The sequence below is a fragment of the Salmo salar genome, chromosome 07 (genome assembly GCF_965601325.2).
Source record: "Salmo salar chromosome 07, fSalSal1, whole genome shotgun sequence".
Classification (NCBI taxonomy): Eukaryota; Metazoa; Chordata; class Actinopteri; order Salmoniformes; family Salmonidae; genus Salmo; species Salmo salar.
Window position 1 is genome coordinate 64,538,845 of NC_138297.1, and position 15,208 is coordinate 64,554,052.

The 15,208-nt window shown below is 47.1% G+C and overlaps 1 protein-coding gene across 12 annotated transcripts in view; it reads right to left on the minus strand.

Annotated features, from left to right (window-relative positions):
* Positions 1–15,208, minus strand: part of LOC106591178 (serine/threonine-protein kinase WNK1) — a 173,102-nt gene that overhangs the window by 28,050 nt on the left and 129,844 nt on the right. For 9 of the 12 annotated variants that reach the window (XM_082977927.1, XM_082977935.1, XM_082977934.1 and 6 more), the window contains 13 exons: positions 11,011–11,349; positions 10,474–10,547; positions 10,166–10,313; positions 9,356–9,472; positions 8,890–9,000; positions 8,661–8,727; positions 8,291–8,443; positions 6,587–7,851; positions 4,152–4,241; positions 2,118–2,204; positions 1,795–1,831; positions 1,592–1,662; positions 879–1,375 (listed from right to left, as the gene is read on the minus strand). In XM_082977927.1, coding sequence (XP_082834053.1) covers positions 879–1,375; positions 1,592–1,662; positions 1,795–1,831; positions 2,118–2,204; positions 4,152–4,241; positions 6,587–7,851; positions 8,291–8,443; positions 8,661–8,727; positions 8,890–9,000; positions 9,356–9,472; positions 10,166–10,313; positions 10,474–10,547; positions 11,011–11,349 — 3,056 coding nt within the window. The remainder of the gene's footprint in view (positions 1–878; positions 1,376–1,591; positions 1,663–1,794; positions 1,832–2,117; positions 2,205–4,151; positions 4,242–6,586; positions 7,852–8,290; positions 8,444–8,660; positions 8,728–8,889; positions 9,001–9,355; positions 9,473–10,165; positions 10,314–10,473; positions 10,548–11,010; positions 11,350–15,208) is intronic. The other 3 variants (XM_082977937.1, XM_082977930.1, XM_082977933.1) reach the window with 2 other exon arrangements.

The window sequence follows — 15,208 nt, forward strand, 5'->3', positions numbered from 1 at the left end:
AACAGGGTAAACCTACTAAAGCAGAAGAGAGAGAAACAGGGTAAACCTACTAAAGCAGAAGAGAGAGAAACAGGGTAAACCTACTAAAGCAGAAGAGAGAGAAACAGGGTAAACCTACTAAAGCAGAAGAGAGAAACGGGGTTAACCTACTAAAGCAGAAGAGAGAAACAGGGTTAACCTACTAAAGCAGAAGAGAGGAGAGAGAAACAGGGTAAACCTACTAAAGCAGAAGAGAGAGAAACAGGGTAAACCTACTAAAGCAGAAGAGAGGAGAGAGAAACAGGGTAAACCTACTAAAGCAGAAGAGAGAGAAACAGGGTAAACCTACTAAAGCAGAAGAGAGGAGAGAGAAACAGGGTAAACCTACTAAAGCAGAAGAGAGGAGAGAGAAACAGGGTAAACCTACTAAAGCAGAAGAGAGAGAAACAGGGTAAACCTACTAAAGCAGAAGAGAGGAGAGAGAAACAGGGTAAACCTACTAAAGCAGAAGAGAGAGAAACAGGGTAAACCTACTAAAGCAGAAGAGAGAGAAACAGGGTAAACCTACTAAAGCAGAAGAGAGAGAAACAGGGTAAACCTACTAAAGCAGAAGAGAGAGAAACAGGGTTAACCTACTAAAGCAGAAGAGAAGAGAGAGAAACAGGGTAAACCTACTAAAGCAGAAGAGAGGAGAGAGAAACAGGGTTAACCTACTAAAGCAGAAGAGAAGAGAGAGAAACAGGGTAAACCTACTAAAGCAGAAGAGAGGAGAGAGAAACAGGGTAAACCTACTAAAGCAGAAGAGAGAGAAACAGGGTAAACCTACTAAAGCAGAAGAGAGAGAAACAGGGTTAACCTACTAAAGCAGAAGAGAGGAGAGAGAAACAGGGTAAACCTACTTTTCCCGTAACCAGTTGACCTCCCTCTTCAAGTCCTCGTCCTCAAACTCAGAGTCGTTATCAGAGCTCATGTAGGAGTTGTTGAGGCTGGGCAGGGAGCTCTGTTTGTCCTCTGGGCTGAAGAGCATGGTGGCCGAGCCAGGATCAGTACTAGGCCCGTTAGCCTGGGAAGCGGGTGGCTGCTCGAACACAGCCTCGGCTGCCTCATCCTGGGCTCGGCTCACTGAGAAGCGGCCCACCCTGGCATCCGGTGCGTTGGTGGTGACCTGGAAGCGGCCAACGGTGGTGGGCTGAGGGGAGGCGGTCCGGTGGGGGAGGGAGGGCAGGCCGTCCACAACATCTCCCCCACCAGTCTTACCGCCACGCAGAGGGGAGGAGATATTGTGCAGTGTGTTCTCCGGGCTGGAGAGAGAGGAGGAGGAAGAGGAGGTGGAGGAGGATTTTGTGGGGCTCCCTCCCTCGATTTTGTGGGGACCCTGGTCTGCAGCCACAGAGACCTTGGGAGGGGGACAAGTGATAGAGATTATGAAAAGACAGAATTTAAAAAGGCCCAGATCAGCCATAAGGACCATCACTACAATCATAGAAAACTATTCTGAAGAGAGATGGATGAAGAACAGAGAGACTGCAGACTATGACCACCATGCAGACAGCGCTGGAATATTCCAAATCAGGTAAATAGAGCTGGAAAAGGTACAGGTAGAATTCCATACCTGGAATCGTCCCAGTTGGAATCCTCCAGCAATAGGCGTCGTGATTGGTTCCCCTTCCAGCGAGAAAGGCACTGAAACGACCAATGAGACATCATCACGTTACAATGCAACAGTCGGCAAAACATCCTAAAAGAAAAGGAGACACACTAACAGGTAGTACGACCATTTCAAAATGGAGTAAGGATAGATGTTGAAGTACACACCTGGCTGGCCACCTGCAGGCATCCCAGTGAGGGAGGACTATGGTACAGGGGGGAGAACACAGTGTGACTGTCCTGTCTAGAGTCACACCAACAAACATTCCACATACCACCACATGAGCTGTACAGGAGCATGACAGTGATAGCAGTATTAGACAGAGCAGAATAATAACAATAACGACTACAAAACACAGATTAGAAGAAATAGTATTCATTTACTTTTTCAAGGTCAAAAACGTAAAAGTTAATCTGACATTTCAACAACTAATAAATACATTGTAATTCCTCCAGGCCTGAAGGGGCATGTGTGTGTGTGGTTATGGTACCTGTGTGGTGACACAGCTGACAGAGACAGTCTCTGGGCTCAGGGCCCTCCTCAGCTGGGCATCCAGGTCTTCCAGAGGCTGCTGGGACTAGTGGGCAACAACAAGCCGTTTATAGATGTTAGTCAAACAGACAGCAACACATCCTAACACGGTAACACACTCAGAACACATCAAACTAATTGGTCACTAGACATGAATTAGTGTTGAATTTCATCTGGCAAATTGTTATGATTTCTGTGAATCACAGCAAAAGTGTATCTTACATTTGAAAGACAGAAAGATTTAGGTAAAATCCTTGACTGGGTTTTATTTAGTCAAAAACTGGCTTCCAGGTGAAGTTCAAAATCAATATATTAAAGGGACATTTCCTTTCTCAACTTCATATTCCTCATCTCCAGCACCACCCCAACATGGCACATTTCTGGAGTCAGAAAGATCGTTTCCAGTTACATCAACCAATTAGTACACACAATTAATTGGCAATACTTCCTCATAATTGGTTAAAAATCACAGGATGCACACCAATGATGTCACTGGAAACATTTATCTTCCTACAAAAAATAGAAACGTGACATTTTTACATATGTTGATGTTGGGGTGGTGCTGGAGATGATGAATATAAAGCTGAAAATGTTACAAATATCCCTTTAAAGAATTTCACATCAGAATCATTAGAGCCACAGGAGGCAGATGCAGTCGCTTTCTCAAGATCAAATCACCCAGACCAGAGCAGAGAGCTTTGAACGGAAAATTACACATCATCCTTACAGATGAAAGAAAATAATGAACCCTCTTCCTTACAAAGAACAATGCTCTGGTTTGCTTGGTTTGTTCTATTTTTAGATGTGAACGTTCACGCTGTGGACAACACTGTCTGACTGGCTATAAAGTAAACTGTAATCTCCACTAGCCTGGGGAGCCTGTCTTCTCGTCTTTCCTATTTATTCCCTAGTTGATTTAGTTTATGAAAGAATGCGCTGTGGGAGAGAAACACTCTGTCTGGATGGAATACTTTGCTTGGCAAGTCTTCTCTTTCTTCGTGGAAGAAAACTATTAAAATATTGTGCTGACAAAAACCACTATGACAAATGAAGATGAGTGATGTTGATCCACCCCAGCCTCCCTAACGGGTCTGTCTGGAGAAAGACAGAGGGAGAGAGGGAAGAGAGAGGGAAGAGAGAGAGAGAGGAAGCAGAAAGACAGAGGGAGGAGAGAGAGAGAGAGAGAGAGAGAGGAAGCAGAAAGACAGAGGGAGGAGAGAGAGAGAGAGAGAGGAAGCAGAAAGACAGAGGGAGGAGAGAGAGAGAGGAAGCAGAAAGACAGAGGGAGGAGAGAGAGAGAGGAAGCAGAAAGACAGAGGGAGGAGAGAGAGAGAGAAAGCAGAAAGACAGAGGGAGGAGAGAGAGAGAGAGAGAGAGAGAAAGCAGAAAGACAGAGGGAGGAGAGAGAGAGAGAGAAAGCAGAAAGACAGAGGGAGGAGAGAGAGAGAGAGAAAGCAGAAAGACAGAGGGAGGAGAGAGAGAGAGAGAGAAAGCAGAAAGACAGAGGGAGGAGAGAGAGAGAGAGAAAGCAGAAAGACAGAGGGAGGAGAGAGAGGAATGAGAAAGACAGGGAGAGAGAGGAAGGAGAAAGAGAGGGGGGGTGAGAGAGAGTCAAAGAAAGAATGGGATAGAGGTGCAGGAGAAAGAGAGAGACAAGAGACACATACTTCGACAGAGCGAGAGAGAGAATCAGATAAAACAGAGGAGAATAATGAGAGTCACAGGTCATCATGCTGCTCCTCCAACACAGAGATGTCTTCTTCAGACACTGAACAGATTGAGCCTGATCTGATCTTCATGCTTCGCTACTTTTTACACAGAAGACAAATAAAGATGGGAGGAGGGAGATGAAGGGATGAAAGAGAGAGAGAGAAGTACAGATGGATGGAGGGATCTTAACATCACTTAGGGGAGAAAGAGAGAGACGGGGGGGTGCAGATAGAGGGATGGATGGAGGATCAAAATGGCAGTCAGGAGAAAGAGGGAAAGGCACCTGAGTTAGACAGGGTCCTGGGAAGGGTGCCATGTGGTCTGAGGGAGGAGGGGGGCCAGCCTGAGCCTGATCTGAGCCCACAGGCAACACCTAATAAACAGAGGGATGAAGAGAGGGATGAAACAGAGAGAAGGCACTTTATCATAGATGAGAGATAGGAAAACATAATGCACTGCAGCCACATGCAGCTGGAAGGCCAGGGGATTCTACCTGCAGCTCTAACACTGACTGGGACTATGGACATTAGACAATAAACAAAGACTGTAGTGTTACTTAAACAATAAGGTCCGAGGAGGTGTGGTATATGGCCAATATACCAAGCCTAAGGACTATTCTTAAGCATGACACAATGTGGAGTGCCTGGATACAGCCGTTAGCCGTGGTATATTGGCTATATAGCACCTTTGGGCTCCTGAGTGGTGCAGCGGTTTAAAGCACTGCCTCTCAGTGCTTGAGGCGTCACTACAGACACCCTGGTTCGATTCCAGGCTGTACCACAACTGGTCGTGATTGGGAGTCTCATAGGGTGGTGCACAATTGGCCCAGCGTGGTCCGGGTCTGGCCGGTGTAGGCCGTCATTGTAAATAAGAATGAAAAGGTTCAATAAATACTACTATACCACGAACCTCCGGGGTGCCTAACTGCTATTATAAACTGGGTGGGTCGAGCCCTGAATGCTGATTGGCTGACTGCCATGGTATATCAGACTGTATACCACGGGTATGACAAAACATTTCTTTTCACTCCTCTAATTCTGTTGGTAAGTGGTTTATAATAGCAATAAGGCACCCCGGGGGTTATGACGGCTAAGGGCTGTGTCCAGCTACTGTGAGTGGCGCTGTGCCTAAGAACAGCCCTTAGCTGTGGTATATTTATTGGCCATATACCACACCCCCTCGTGCCTTATTGCTATTATAAACTGGTTACCAACATAAATATAACAGTAAACAAGTAGTATTGCGTCATACCTGTGGTACTGTACATTGTCTGGTATACCACAACTTTAGGCCAATCAGCATCCAGGAGCCAAATTACCCGGTTCATAATATGGCTTCTCGATTTTTTGTTGTTGTACCTTTATTTAACTAGGCAAGTCAGTTAAGAGCAAATTCTTATTTACAATGACTGCCTACACCGGTCAAACCCGCTGTGCACCGCCCTATGGGAGTCCGGTCGTGATACAGCCTGGATTCTAACCAGGGTGTCTGTAGTGACGCCTCAGGCACTGAGATGCAGTGACTTAGACCGCTGCATCACTCAGGAACCCCAGGCCAGACATCTACCAGTACTCAAGGTCAGACATCTACCAGTACTCAAGGTCAGACATCTACCAGTACTCAAGGTCAGACATCTACCATTACTCAAGGTCAGACATCTACTTGCAAAGTAGATAAAATGCCAGATGCGGTAGTCGTGTATTACTTTGTAGTATCCATTAACATATCCCATCTAGAAGCCATTAATTATTAACATATCCCATCTAGAAGCTGTTAACCATTAACATATCCCATCTAGAAGCCATTAACTATTAACATATCCCATCTAGAAGCTGTTAACTATTAACATATCCCATCTAGAAGCTGTTAACCATTAACTTATCCCATCTAGAAGCTGTTAACCATTAACTTATCCCATCTAGAAGCCATTAACTATTAACATATCCCATCTAGAAGCTGTTAACCATTAACATATCCCATCTAGAAGCTGTTAACCATTAACATATCCCATCTAGAAGCTGTTAACCATTAACATATCTCATCTAGAAGCTGTTAACCATTAACATATCTCATCTAGAAGCTGTTAACCATTAACATATCCCATCTAGAAGCTGTTAACTATTAACATATCTCATCTAGAAGCTGTTAACCATTAACATATCTCATCTAGAAGCTGTTAACTATTAACATATCTCATCTAGAAGCTGTTAACCATTAACATATCTCATCTAGAAGCTGTTAACCATTAACATATCCCATCTAGAAGCAGTGTTTGACACCATAACTACAGTGGAGGGTTTTATCAACTATATGGTGTGCTACCTGATATCTAGGGGGGATGGACACAGCGTAGAATAGAGTTGTTGGCATGCAACAAAAAGCACAGCAAATGTTCATTCAACAAAATGTTAGGAGACAAAAGCAGTTGATCAAGGAGGTTAACAGGCTGTTAAAGGTGGAGTTGGCACAATCACATGTCAATCATTTGATTTGATTTATTTAACCTTTATTTAACTAGGCAATAACTGTGTATGTCAACTATGTAATAATGATGTATAATTCTCCAAAAGATTACAAATACAAAATTACACAAACTTACCTTACACAGAGGTGTCATAAAAATCTTAAATGGTTGTTAACATACTGTATGTGTTATAAACAGTGCTCTTCAAGCCACATCTAATAAGCTAGCCTCCACATCCATGCTGACTGACTCACCGGTAACCTAGACAGAGGTGCTTTGGCGGGGGTAGTCTGGGTGTAGGTGGAAGGGGTCCCAGCCTGTCCCGGGGTGGTGAGGGGGGTCCCAGAGACATGCCCTGGTCCTGAGGAGGCCAGGGGGAGGCTGGAGGGGGGCAGGGGGGTGCCTGTGGAGCTGGGGGTGGATGAGGGGCCGGTTGGGGAAGAGGTTCCCGGGACACCAGTGCCTCCGGCTGGGTCGACAGAGCCATCGGCCTGGGTGGTTCCACCGCCACCCAAGTCCATGAAGAGGGAGCGAAGCTTCTTATCCAGCGTGTGGATGTCATCAATGCCCAGGGCCGCCTCACACTCCCCACACTGGGCGTGGGTCTGGTTGGGCATTGTAGCGGGCTGGGGATGGGTGTGCACCAGGGTGGGCTGGACCACGGGGATGGTGGTGGTGACGGGCTGTAAGGTAGGGACCGTGGCCCCTGGGGCTAGAGAAGCTACAGGCGAGGAGGAAGAAGGGAGCTCTGCACTGGGGTTAGCAACGGAGGGGGCTAGCAGGGGGCCTTGGATAGCTGTGGTGGGGACTACGGTAGCGGTGAGCTGGGGGATAGCAGTGGAAGGGACAGGGAGCTGCTCTGAGCTTCCTCCACCTCCGCTACCACTGCTACAGCTGCTGACCAGGGGGGCCGTGGCGGAATGACAAAGGACTGTCGTGGGTATGGAGGTGGTGGGACCACCAGGGATGGAGCCTGGGCCAGAGGTCTGGGGGAAGGAGGCTGAGGTGGGGAGGGTGGGAAGGACAGCAGGGGCTGGGGGAGACACAGAGGTGGCTGGGGCAGGGATTGGGGCTGTAACACTAGGTACGGAGGAGACCACGGGTTGGGTCACCGGCAGGGTGAGAGGGGCCTGGGAAAGGAGAGCCTGGGTAGCAACAGACTGGAGCTGGGTGGGGATGGGGGCGGTGGCCTGGTGGATGGTTGCAGGTGGAGAGGTGGAGGTGGAGGCTGGAGGGGAGATGGAGACTGAGGGGGGAGGGGAGGTCACAGAGGCCTCAGACGGAAGCTGAGCATGGGGGAGATGAGCAGAGGCTATAGGAGCAGTGGAGAAGACTGGGATGGTGGTGGCTGCAGCAGGGACCAGGACAGCCAGGGAGGCTATGTGGATGGAGGGAGGAGCGGTGCTGGGTCCTGGGTCGTACTGGCCCTGATTCTGTCTCATCTCTGAAAAGGCCTGCTGCAGGCTGACCGCTGAGGCCGACTGGGACAGACCCTGACCTGCAGCTCCAGCACGGGCGGCTGGGGAGAGAGAAAATGAGGGAGAGATGGGCAAGGAAACAGAGTGATAGAAAGAGATGTCAACACCAAACCCCATCACTAAGTAAAACAGTGATGTTAGCCATCACCTTTAAATCAGGCCATACACCACAGATGGGACACTGTAACTGAACTACTGTTACATAGCAACTAGACATTCATAAACATGTGATGTTTTTATTATTAACTTTACAATACATCAACATTTAGTCAGTCACAAGATCAGATGATCCCGGTTTTCAGAAACATGAAAATGTTATTACATTTGGATGCTGAATGCATTAACTTGTTGACTAATAAGATAACTTATTGGTAGGCTGTCACTGTGCGTGTGTGTGCATTCGGTGTGTGTGTGTGTGTGTGTGTGTGTGTGTGTGTGTGTGTGTGTGTGTGTGTGTGTGTGTGCGCATGCTAAACTCACCATTAAAGGACTGTGAATCTTGTCTCAGTAGTGCAGAGCCTGTAGCCGCTGAGTCAGCAAAGAACTGGTCCTTGAGTCTGGACTCAGGCACGGGGCTGACTATAAACCTCCTGCCTGCAGAGTGGACCACCTGGGCTGCACAGGAAGGGATACCTGGAGATAGACAGAAATGGTAGGGTCACACATAGGGTTAATGCAAAATGGGTGCCTCTATTGAATTCAATACATTTGCATTTCTCAGCGAGGGAAAGTTCTATAATTCATGGTACAACAAATTGGACTACAGATGGAAAAATCTCATGCAAAACATGTCTGTCATTTTTTTGTAGGGCACCAATTCCCTGTGTGGACATTGTGTTGGTTGTTTTACCTGGCAACGGGTCAGATGTAGCAGGGATCTGTTGCAGCTGGAGGTCACTAACTATCTGGGAAACAATCTGTGACACAAGATGCAGTCAGAGTCTGATACAGTACAACACCCTATTACAATGATCCATGATGAAGTTACTTAAGCCAATGTACCTGGTATAGAAGGGATAACAATGATGCTCTTTCACAGCAACAACATGGAGGGAAAATGAATGGAGATGTCAGTCTACCTGGGTGTTTCCATCTTTCTCCAGACCCTTCTCGTCCGCCATCTCGATGACCTCACGGACCTGCTCGATGAACGACTCCCTCTCGCTCTCCAGTATAAAAAGACTGGTGACCTGTAGTCACACACCAGGAAAGAACAGCCCTCTCAATCACAGTCCTCATTCTTCTCAGCATCTGATGGTTGGATTGATTCATCATTTCAGAATGGATTAATCAAAGTCAAAACACCCGGAAAATCTGGTGAAATAAAGCCTTTTCATTACTATCAGATAAACTCTCTGGACATGCCTGAGACAAATACCATCAGGGAACATCACAACAAGGTTGGGATTCTGGGCTACTGCAATCAAAGAGGGGAGATGGCTCAATAATGAGAGAGAGATAGAGGTGGGAGGGAGGGAGACCGCGGAGAGAGAGAGAGAGAAAAGAGGAGGGAGGGAGTGTGCTCGTAATCTTTTCTGTAGTTACCATAATCTGTGCTATTTCCTCTGGGTTATCTCCGTCCAGATCAAACTTAAAAGTCACCATCTTTCTGTTGTGCGTTTCCAACTGGCACTCAGCTACCCTGTCACCCATGTTGGATATCTGGAACAAACAAAGGAACAGAGGCCAGAATAAGATGTGGATGAAATGAAAAGATGAAAGAGAGCAGCTCTTCAGATTCATCGACAGAAATCCCACAGCCTGTTTGAATGGCTCTGTGTCGGTCTGTCTAATCAGTAGGGCCTAAACGATGCTGTGTCAGGGAACTCAAACAGTCTGTCTAATCAGTAGGGCCTAAACGATGCTGTGTCAGGGAACTCAAACAGTCTGTCTAATCAGTAGGGCCTAAACGATGCTGTGTCAGGGAACTCAAACAGTCTGTCTAATCAGTAGGGCCTAAACGATGCTGTGTCAGGGAACTCAAACAGTCTGTCTAATCAGTAGGGCCTAAACGATGCTGTGTCAGGGAACTCAAACAGGCAGGTATCAGTACAGGGAGTTACACACCAGAGACAGACATTCATCACATGCTGTATGCTCCAATTAGAGAACACTTTCCAAGAAAATAAAGCTTATTGAACTGAATGAAAAACAATCTCAGCTGGTGGGAGACAAGAGCACCGAGCACAATGCAACGGCTTGGGCAATTAAAAGGTTATGTAAATCAAAGTTTATAATAGGTAGGCCTATAATATATAAACAAAATAACAGGCTTATTACAGGTGCTAAACACACGAATGAAAAATAATGTTTCATGTAGTATATATCGGTCATTTCCCCTGGGCTGACTCTTACATTTAGTACATTCAACTTTGCTTTGCCAATCTTGTCGGTGCGAGAGCGACTCCGTATGGAGCGCCGCTGGTGTCGCTTGATGGAGCGCCCCTCTTGTCTGCCTCCATCATTTCCATCGCTCAGACCGGACGCCACGTCAGAGTGACCGCTGAGTGGGACACAAACACCGTTAAAATTCATGATCTGAAGAATGAGAGCGAGACCATATGCCCAACAACCATGACTAATTATAAAATTAGAGATATCTTTCCCATCTCTTCTAAATCTCGATTTGTATATCTTTACCATCAGTTAAACATGTATCTTACCTCTCCATGGACAAGGGCACTTGTGGTGGTTGTGACTGTTCCAATGACAAAGGCTGAGGAGCAGTCTGAGAGGGCTGGAACACACAGTACAGGAGAACAAAGGGTCAGAGAACTGTGTGAAACATGTTTTACAATAAAGAGAGTGCAAAGTAGTGTGGTCTTTGGAGATGAAAGGCTTCAGAAGGTATTGAGGTTAAAAAGAGAGGCAGAATATGAGACTTAAAAGCATGTGAGAGCAGCAGTATAAAGAAATATGAGTCGGCTCCCTTGTAGGTGTGAAAGTACTAACCCCACAATAACAAAATGTTTGACAGCATCTATGTCCAGAATGTTTCATCCACATCTAGCTACTTGTAACCATAAAATATATGACTAGACACATCCACAACGTCACACAACCAACTCAGGACTCATTTAAATACCAAACATACAGTCAAGGAAACACGCAAACCAGCTATGGTCAAAGAACTACTCTCCATCATCCATACGACCAGGCAGGGGGGACATGACGAAGGGGATTTGGCTGACCACAGGTACCTGGGGCTGGGCATCTCCTGGCGGCTCTGGGGAGGTGCTGGCTACGCTGATGACGGGCACCACAACGACCAGCGGCTGAGTAGGCATCATTTGGGGCGGCATAGGGGAGGCCGGTGGCGCCGGCGGTGGATGAGTCACCAGAGTGGGTACAGATACAGAACCAGGTAGAGGATGAGCCCCAGGAGGCAGAGGTAAGGCTGCAGCTGCTATAGGGCTCTGTGGGGACACCAGGGCTCCTTGGGCTGCAGCTGCAGTAACCGGGACCGAGGGCTGATTGAAGGCCATCTGTGCCACAGAGACAAGCCCCACTGAGGAGGGAGGTGGAGCCATACTGCAAGGCTGGGGGCGGGAGGAGGAGAGCAAGGGCGGGTCAGGTCAGGTTAGGACTGGCTAGGGTAACGAAGGGTCATGGGAACTAGGTTGGAGTGGGCGGATTATGGATGATAGAAATAGTAAGTCTACTTCTATGGGATGGATATTATGTTGGTGGTTGACTAAAGGGTGACTGAAGGAACAAAACTCAAGGGGATAAGAGTGTGTATGGTGGGTGTGACAGAATTGAACACTGTGTATACAACCACTAAACAAACAAAGTCAACACACAAAGCCACGCACCACAACAACATGCGACCAAACACCATGTTTCTCACAAATGGCATGAAACTGGATGTCATATGTCAAACCGAAGGTTCAACTGGTTCAACTGCACTGTGAGAACAAAGCAGTGTTAAGGTGTGGACAGGACACCTTATGAGGCCCTCTCCACTCAGTGGTACAACACGCCTGCGGTGACATCATGCTGTTGGTCACTAACGGACTCTAATGGAACAGCCATGGTCATCCATTAGACCTCAATTCACATTTATCAACAAACACAGATGACACTGAAGGACAGATACTTTTCTACTGGGGCCCAAACAACAACACCACAAGCGATACTGAGTGAGGACAGCTGATACTAATGGAAATGGACACACATATATTCACACACATAAACACGTTCTACCACCCTAGTGGGGACCAGCAAGAGCAAGCTATAACAACAGCAGAGAGTGGTACCTGGACCAGAGCTAGCTATAACAACAGCCCAGTGAGTGGTACCTGGACCAGAGCTAGCTATAACAACAGCCCAGTGAGTGGTACCTGGACCAGAGCTAGCTATAATAACAGCATAGTGAGTGGTACCTGGACCAGAGCTAGCTATAACAACAGCCCAGTGAGTGGTACCTGGACCAGAGCTAGCTATAACAACAGCCCAGTGAGTGGTACCTGGACCAGAGTTAGCTATAACAACAGCCCAGTGAGTGGTACCTGGACCAGAGCTAGCTATAACAACAGCCCAGTGAGTGGTACCTGGACCAGAGCTAGCTATAACAACAGCATAGTGAGTGGTACCTGGACCAGAGCTAGCTATAACAACAGCCCAGTGAGTGGTACCTGGACCAGAGCTAGCTATAATAACAGCACAGTGAGTGGTACCTGGACCAGAGCTAGCTATAACAAAAGCCCAGTGAGTGGTACCTGGACCAGAGCTAGCTATAACAACAGCCCAGTGAGTGGTACCTGGACCAGAGCTAGCTATAACAACAGCATAGTGAGTGGTACCTGGACCAGAGCTAGCTAAAACAACAGCACAGTGAGTGGTACCTGGACCAGAGCTAGCTATAACAACAGCACAGTGAGTGGTACCTGGACCAGAGCTAGCTATAACAACAGCCCAGTGAGTGGTACCTGGACCAGAGCTAGCTATAACAACAGCACAGTGAGTGGTACCTGGACCAGAGCTAGCTATAACAACAGCACAGTGAGTGGTACCTGGACCAGAGCTAGCTATAACAACAGCACAGTGAGTGGTACCTGGACCAGAGCTAGCTATAACAACAGCCCAGTGAGTGGTACCTGGACCAGAGCTAGCTATAATAACAGCATAGTGAGTGGTACCTGGACCAGAGCTAGCTGGTGTGCCTGGTAGAGATAGTAGAGCTGTTCTAAGCTGGGTGAAGGGGACATAAGAGAAGCGCCCAGCTCACTAGCACACAGCTGAAGACCACCAACCATGCATACAGACAGACCAGGCAGACCAGACAGACCAGGGAAGACAGGCCAGGGCAGGCAGGTAGGCCAGGCCAGGGCAGGCAGGCCAAGCAGCATGTCATAGAAGTGTAGTGAGTGAATGAAAGAGTGAGAAAGTCAATGGAATAAAAACAGAAAGAAAGCAAGGATGGAAAACTGAAGTGAGAAATGTGAATGTTAAAAAGCATTAACAAGAAACAAAACAGATTATACTCCATAGAAAGAGAATATCAGTATTATTTAAGAGATGGTTGTGTAATACTTACCACAGTGGACATGAGTTAGTCAAAGATGTTGTAGTACTTACTGAATCGGTTTCATAAGGGTTTGGTTTATTTTAACATTGGCTTTTGTGAGTGTTTGGTTTTTTTGGCAAAGTTGTTGGACTTTGAAGGCGATGGAAGTTCATGTTTGTACCCCTAATGTAGTAAAGCATCACTATAACTAATACCTCTATTCATATGCCTATGACTGAGAAAAGTAAACTCCTAATCACGTAACCAATGGCCCTGAAGGTTTTCCATCGATTGCTGAATTATTGATGGAGGTTTGGGTTTGTGTTACTGACTTGGATCAGACCAACTCTGACAGGCCTTCAGTGGACCCATCCATGGGTTTAGGTAAACACACTGGCCTTCAGTGGACCCATCCATGGGTTTAGGTAAACACACTGGCCTTCAGTGGACCCATCCATGGGTTTAGGTAAACACACTGGCCTTCAGTGGACCCATCCATGGGTTTAGGTAAACACACTGGCTCAGGGGGCTGTGCTAAACTCAGCAAAAAAGAAATGTCCTGTCAACTGAGTTTATTTTCAGAAAACTTAACGTGTAAATATTTGTATGAACATAAAAAGATTCAACAACTGAGACCTAAACTGAACAAGTTCCACAGACTCCTGACTAACAGAAATTGAGTAATGTGTCCCTGAACAAAGGGGGGTCAAAATGAAAAGTAACAGTCAGTATCTGTTGTGGCCACCAGCTGCATTAAGTACTGCAGTGCATCTCCTCCTCATGGACTGCACCAGATTTGGCAGTTCTTGCTGTGAGATGTTAACCCACTCTTCCACCAAGGCACCTGCAAGTTCCCGGACATTTCTGGGGGGAATGGCCCTAACCCTCACCCTCCGATCCAACAGGTCCCAGACGTGCTCAATGGGCTTGAGATCCACTGACATTCCTGTCTTGCAGGAAATCACAAACAGAACGAGCAGTATGGCTGGTGGCATTGTCATGCTGGAGGGTCATGTCAGGATGAGCCTGCAGGAAGGGTACCACATGAGGGTGGAGGTCTTCCTTGTAACGCACAGCGTTGAGATTGCCTGCAATGATAACAAGCTCAGTCCGATGATGCTCTGACACACCGCCCCAGACCATGATGGACCCTCCACCTCCAAATCGATCCCGCTCCAGAATACAGGCCTCAGTGTAACGCTCATTCCTTCGACGATAAATGCAAATCCGACCATCACCCCTGGTGAGACAAAACTGCGACTACAACAGGCCTACAAGCCCTCAGTCCAGCCTCTCTCAGCCTAATGCGGACAGTCTGAGCACTGATGGAGGGATTGTGCGTTCCTGGTGTAACTCGGGCAGTTGTTGTTGCCATCCTGTACCTGTCCCGCAGGTGTAATGTTCGGATGTACCGACCCTGTGCAGGTGTTGTTACACATGGTCTGCCACTGCGAGGACGATCAGCTGTCCGTCCTGTCTCCCTGTAGCGCTGTCTTAGGCATCTCACAGTACATTGCAATTTATTTCCCCAGCCACATCTGCAGTCCTCATTCCTCCTTACAGAATGCCTAAGGCACATTCATGCAGATGAGCAGGGACCCTGGGCATCTTTCGTTTGGTGTTTTTCAGAGTCAGTAGAAAGGCCTCTTTAGTGTTCTAAGTTCTTATAACTGTGACCTTAACTGTCTACCGTCTGTAGGCTTTTACAGTCTGTAGGTTCATTAACTGCCTACCGTCTGTAGGTTCATTGAACAAGCATGGGAAACAGTGTTGAAACCCTTTACAATGAAGATCTGTGAAGTCATTTGGATTTTTACAAATTATCTTTGAAAAACAGGGTCCTGAAAAAGGGACGTTTCTTTTTTTTGCTGAGTTTATATGTGGGCTTG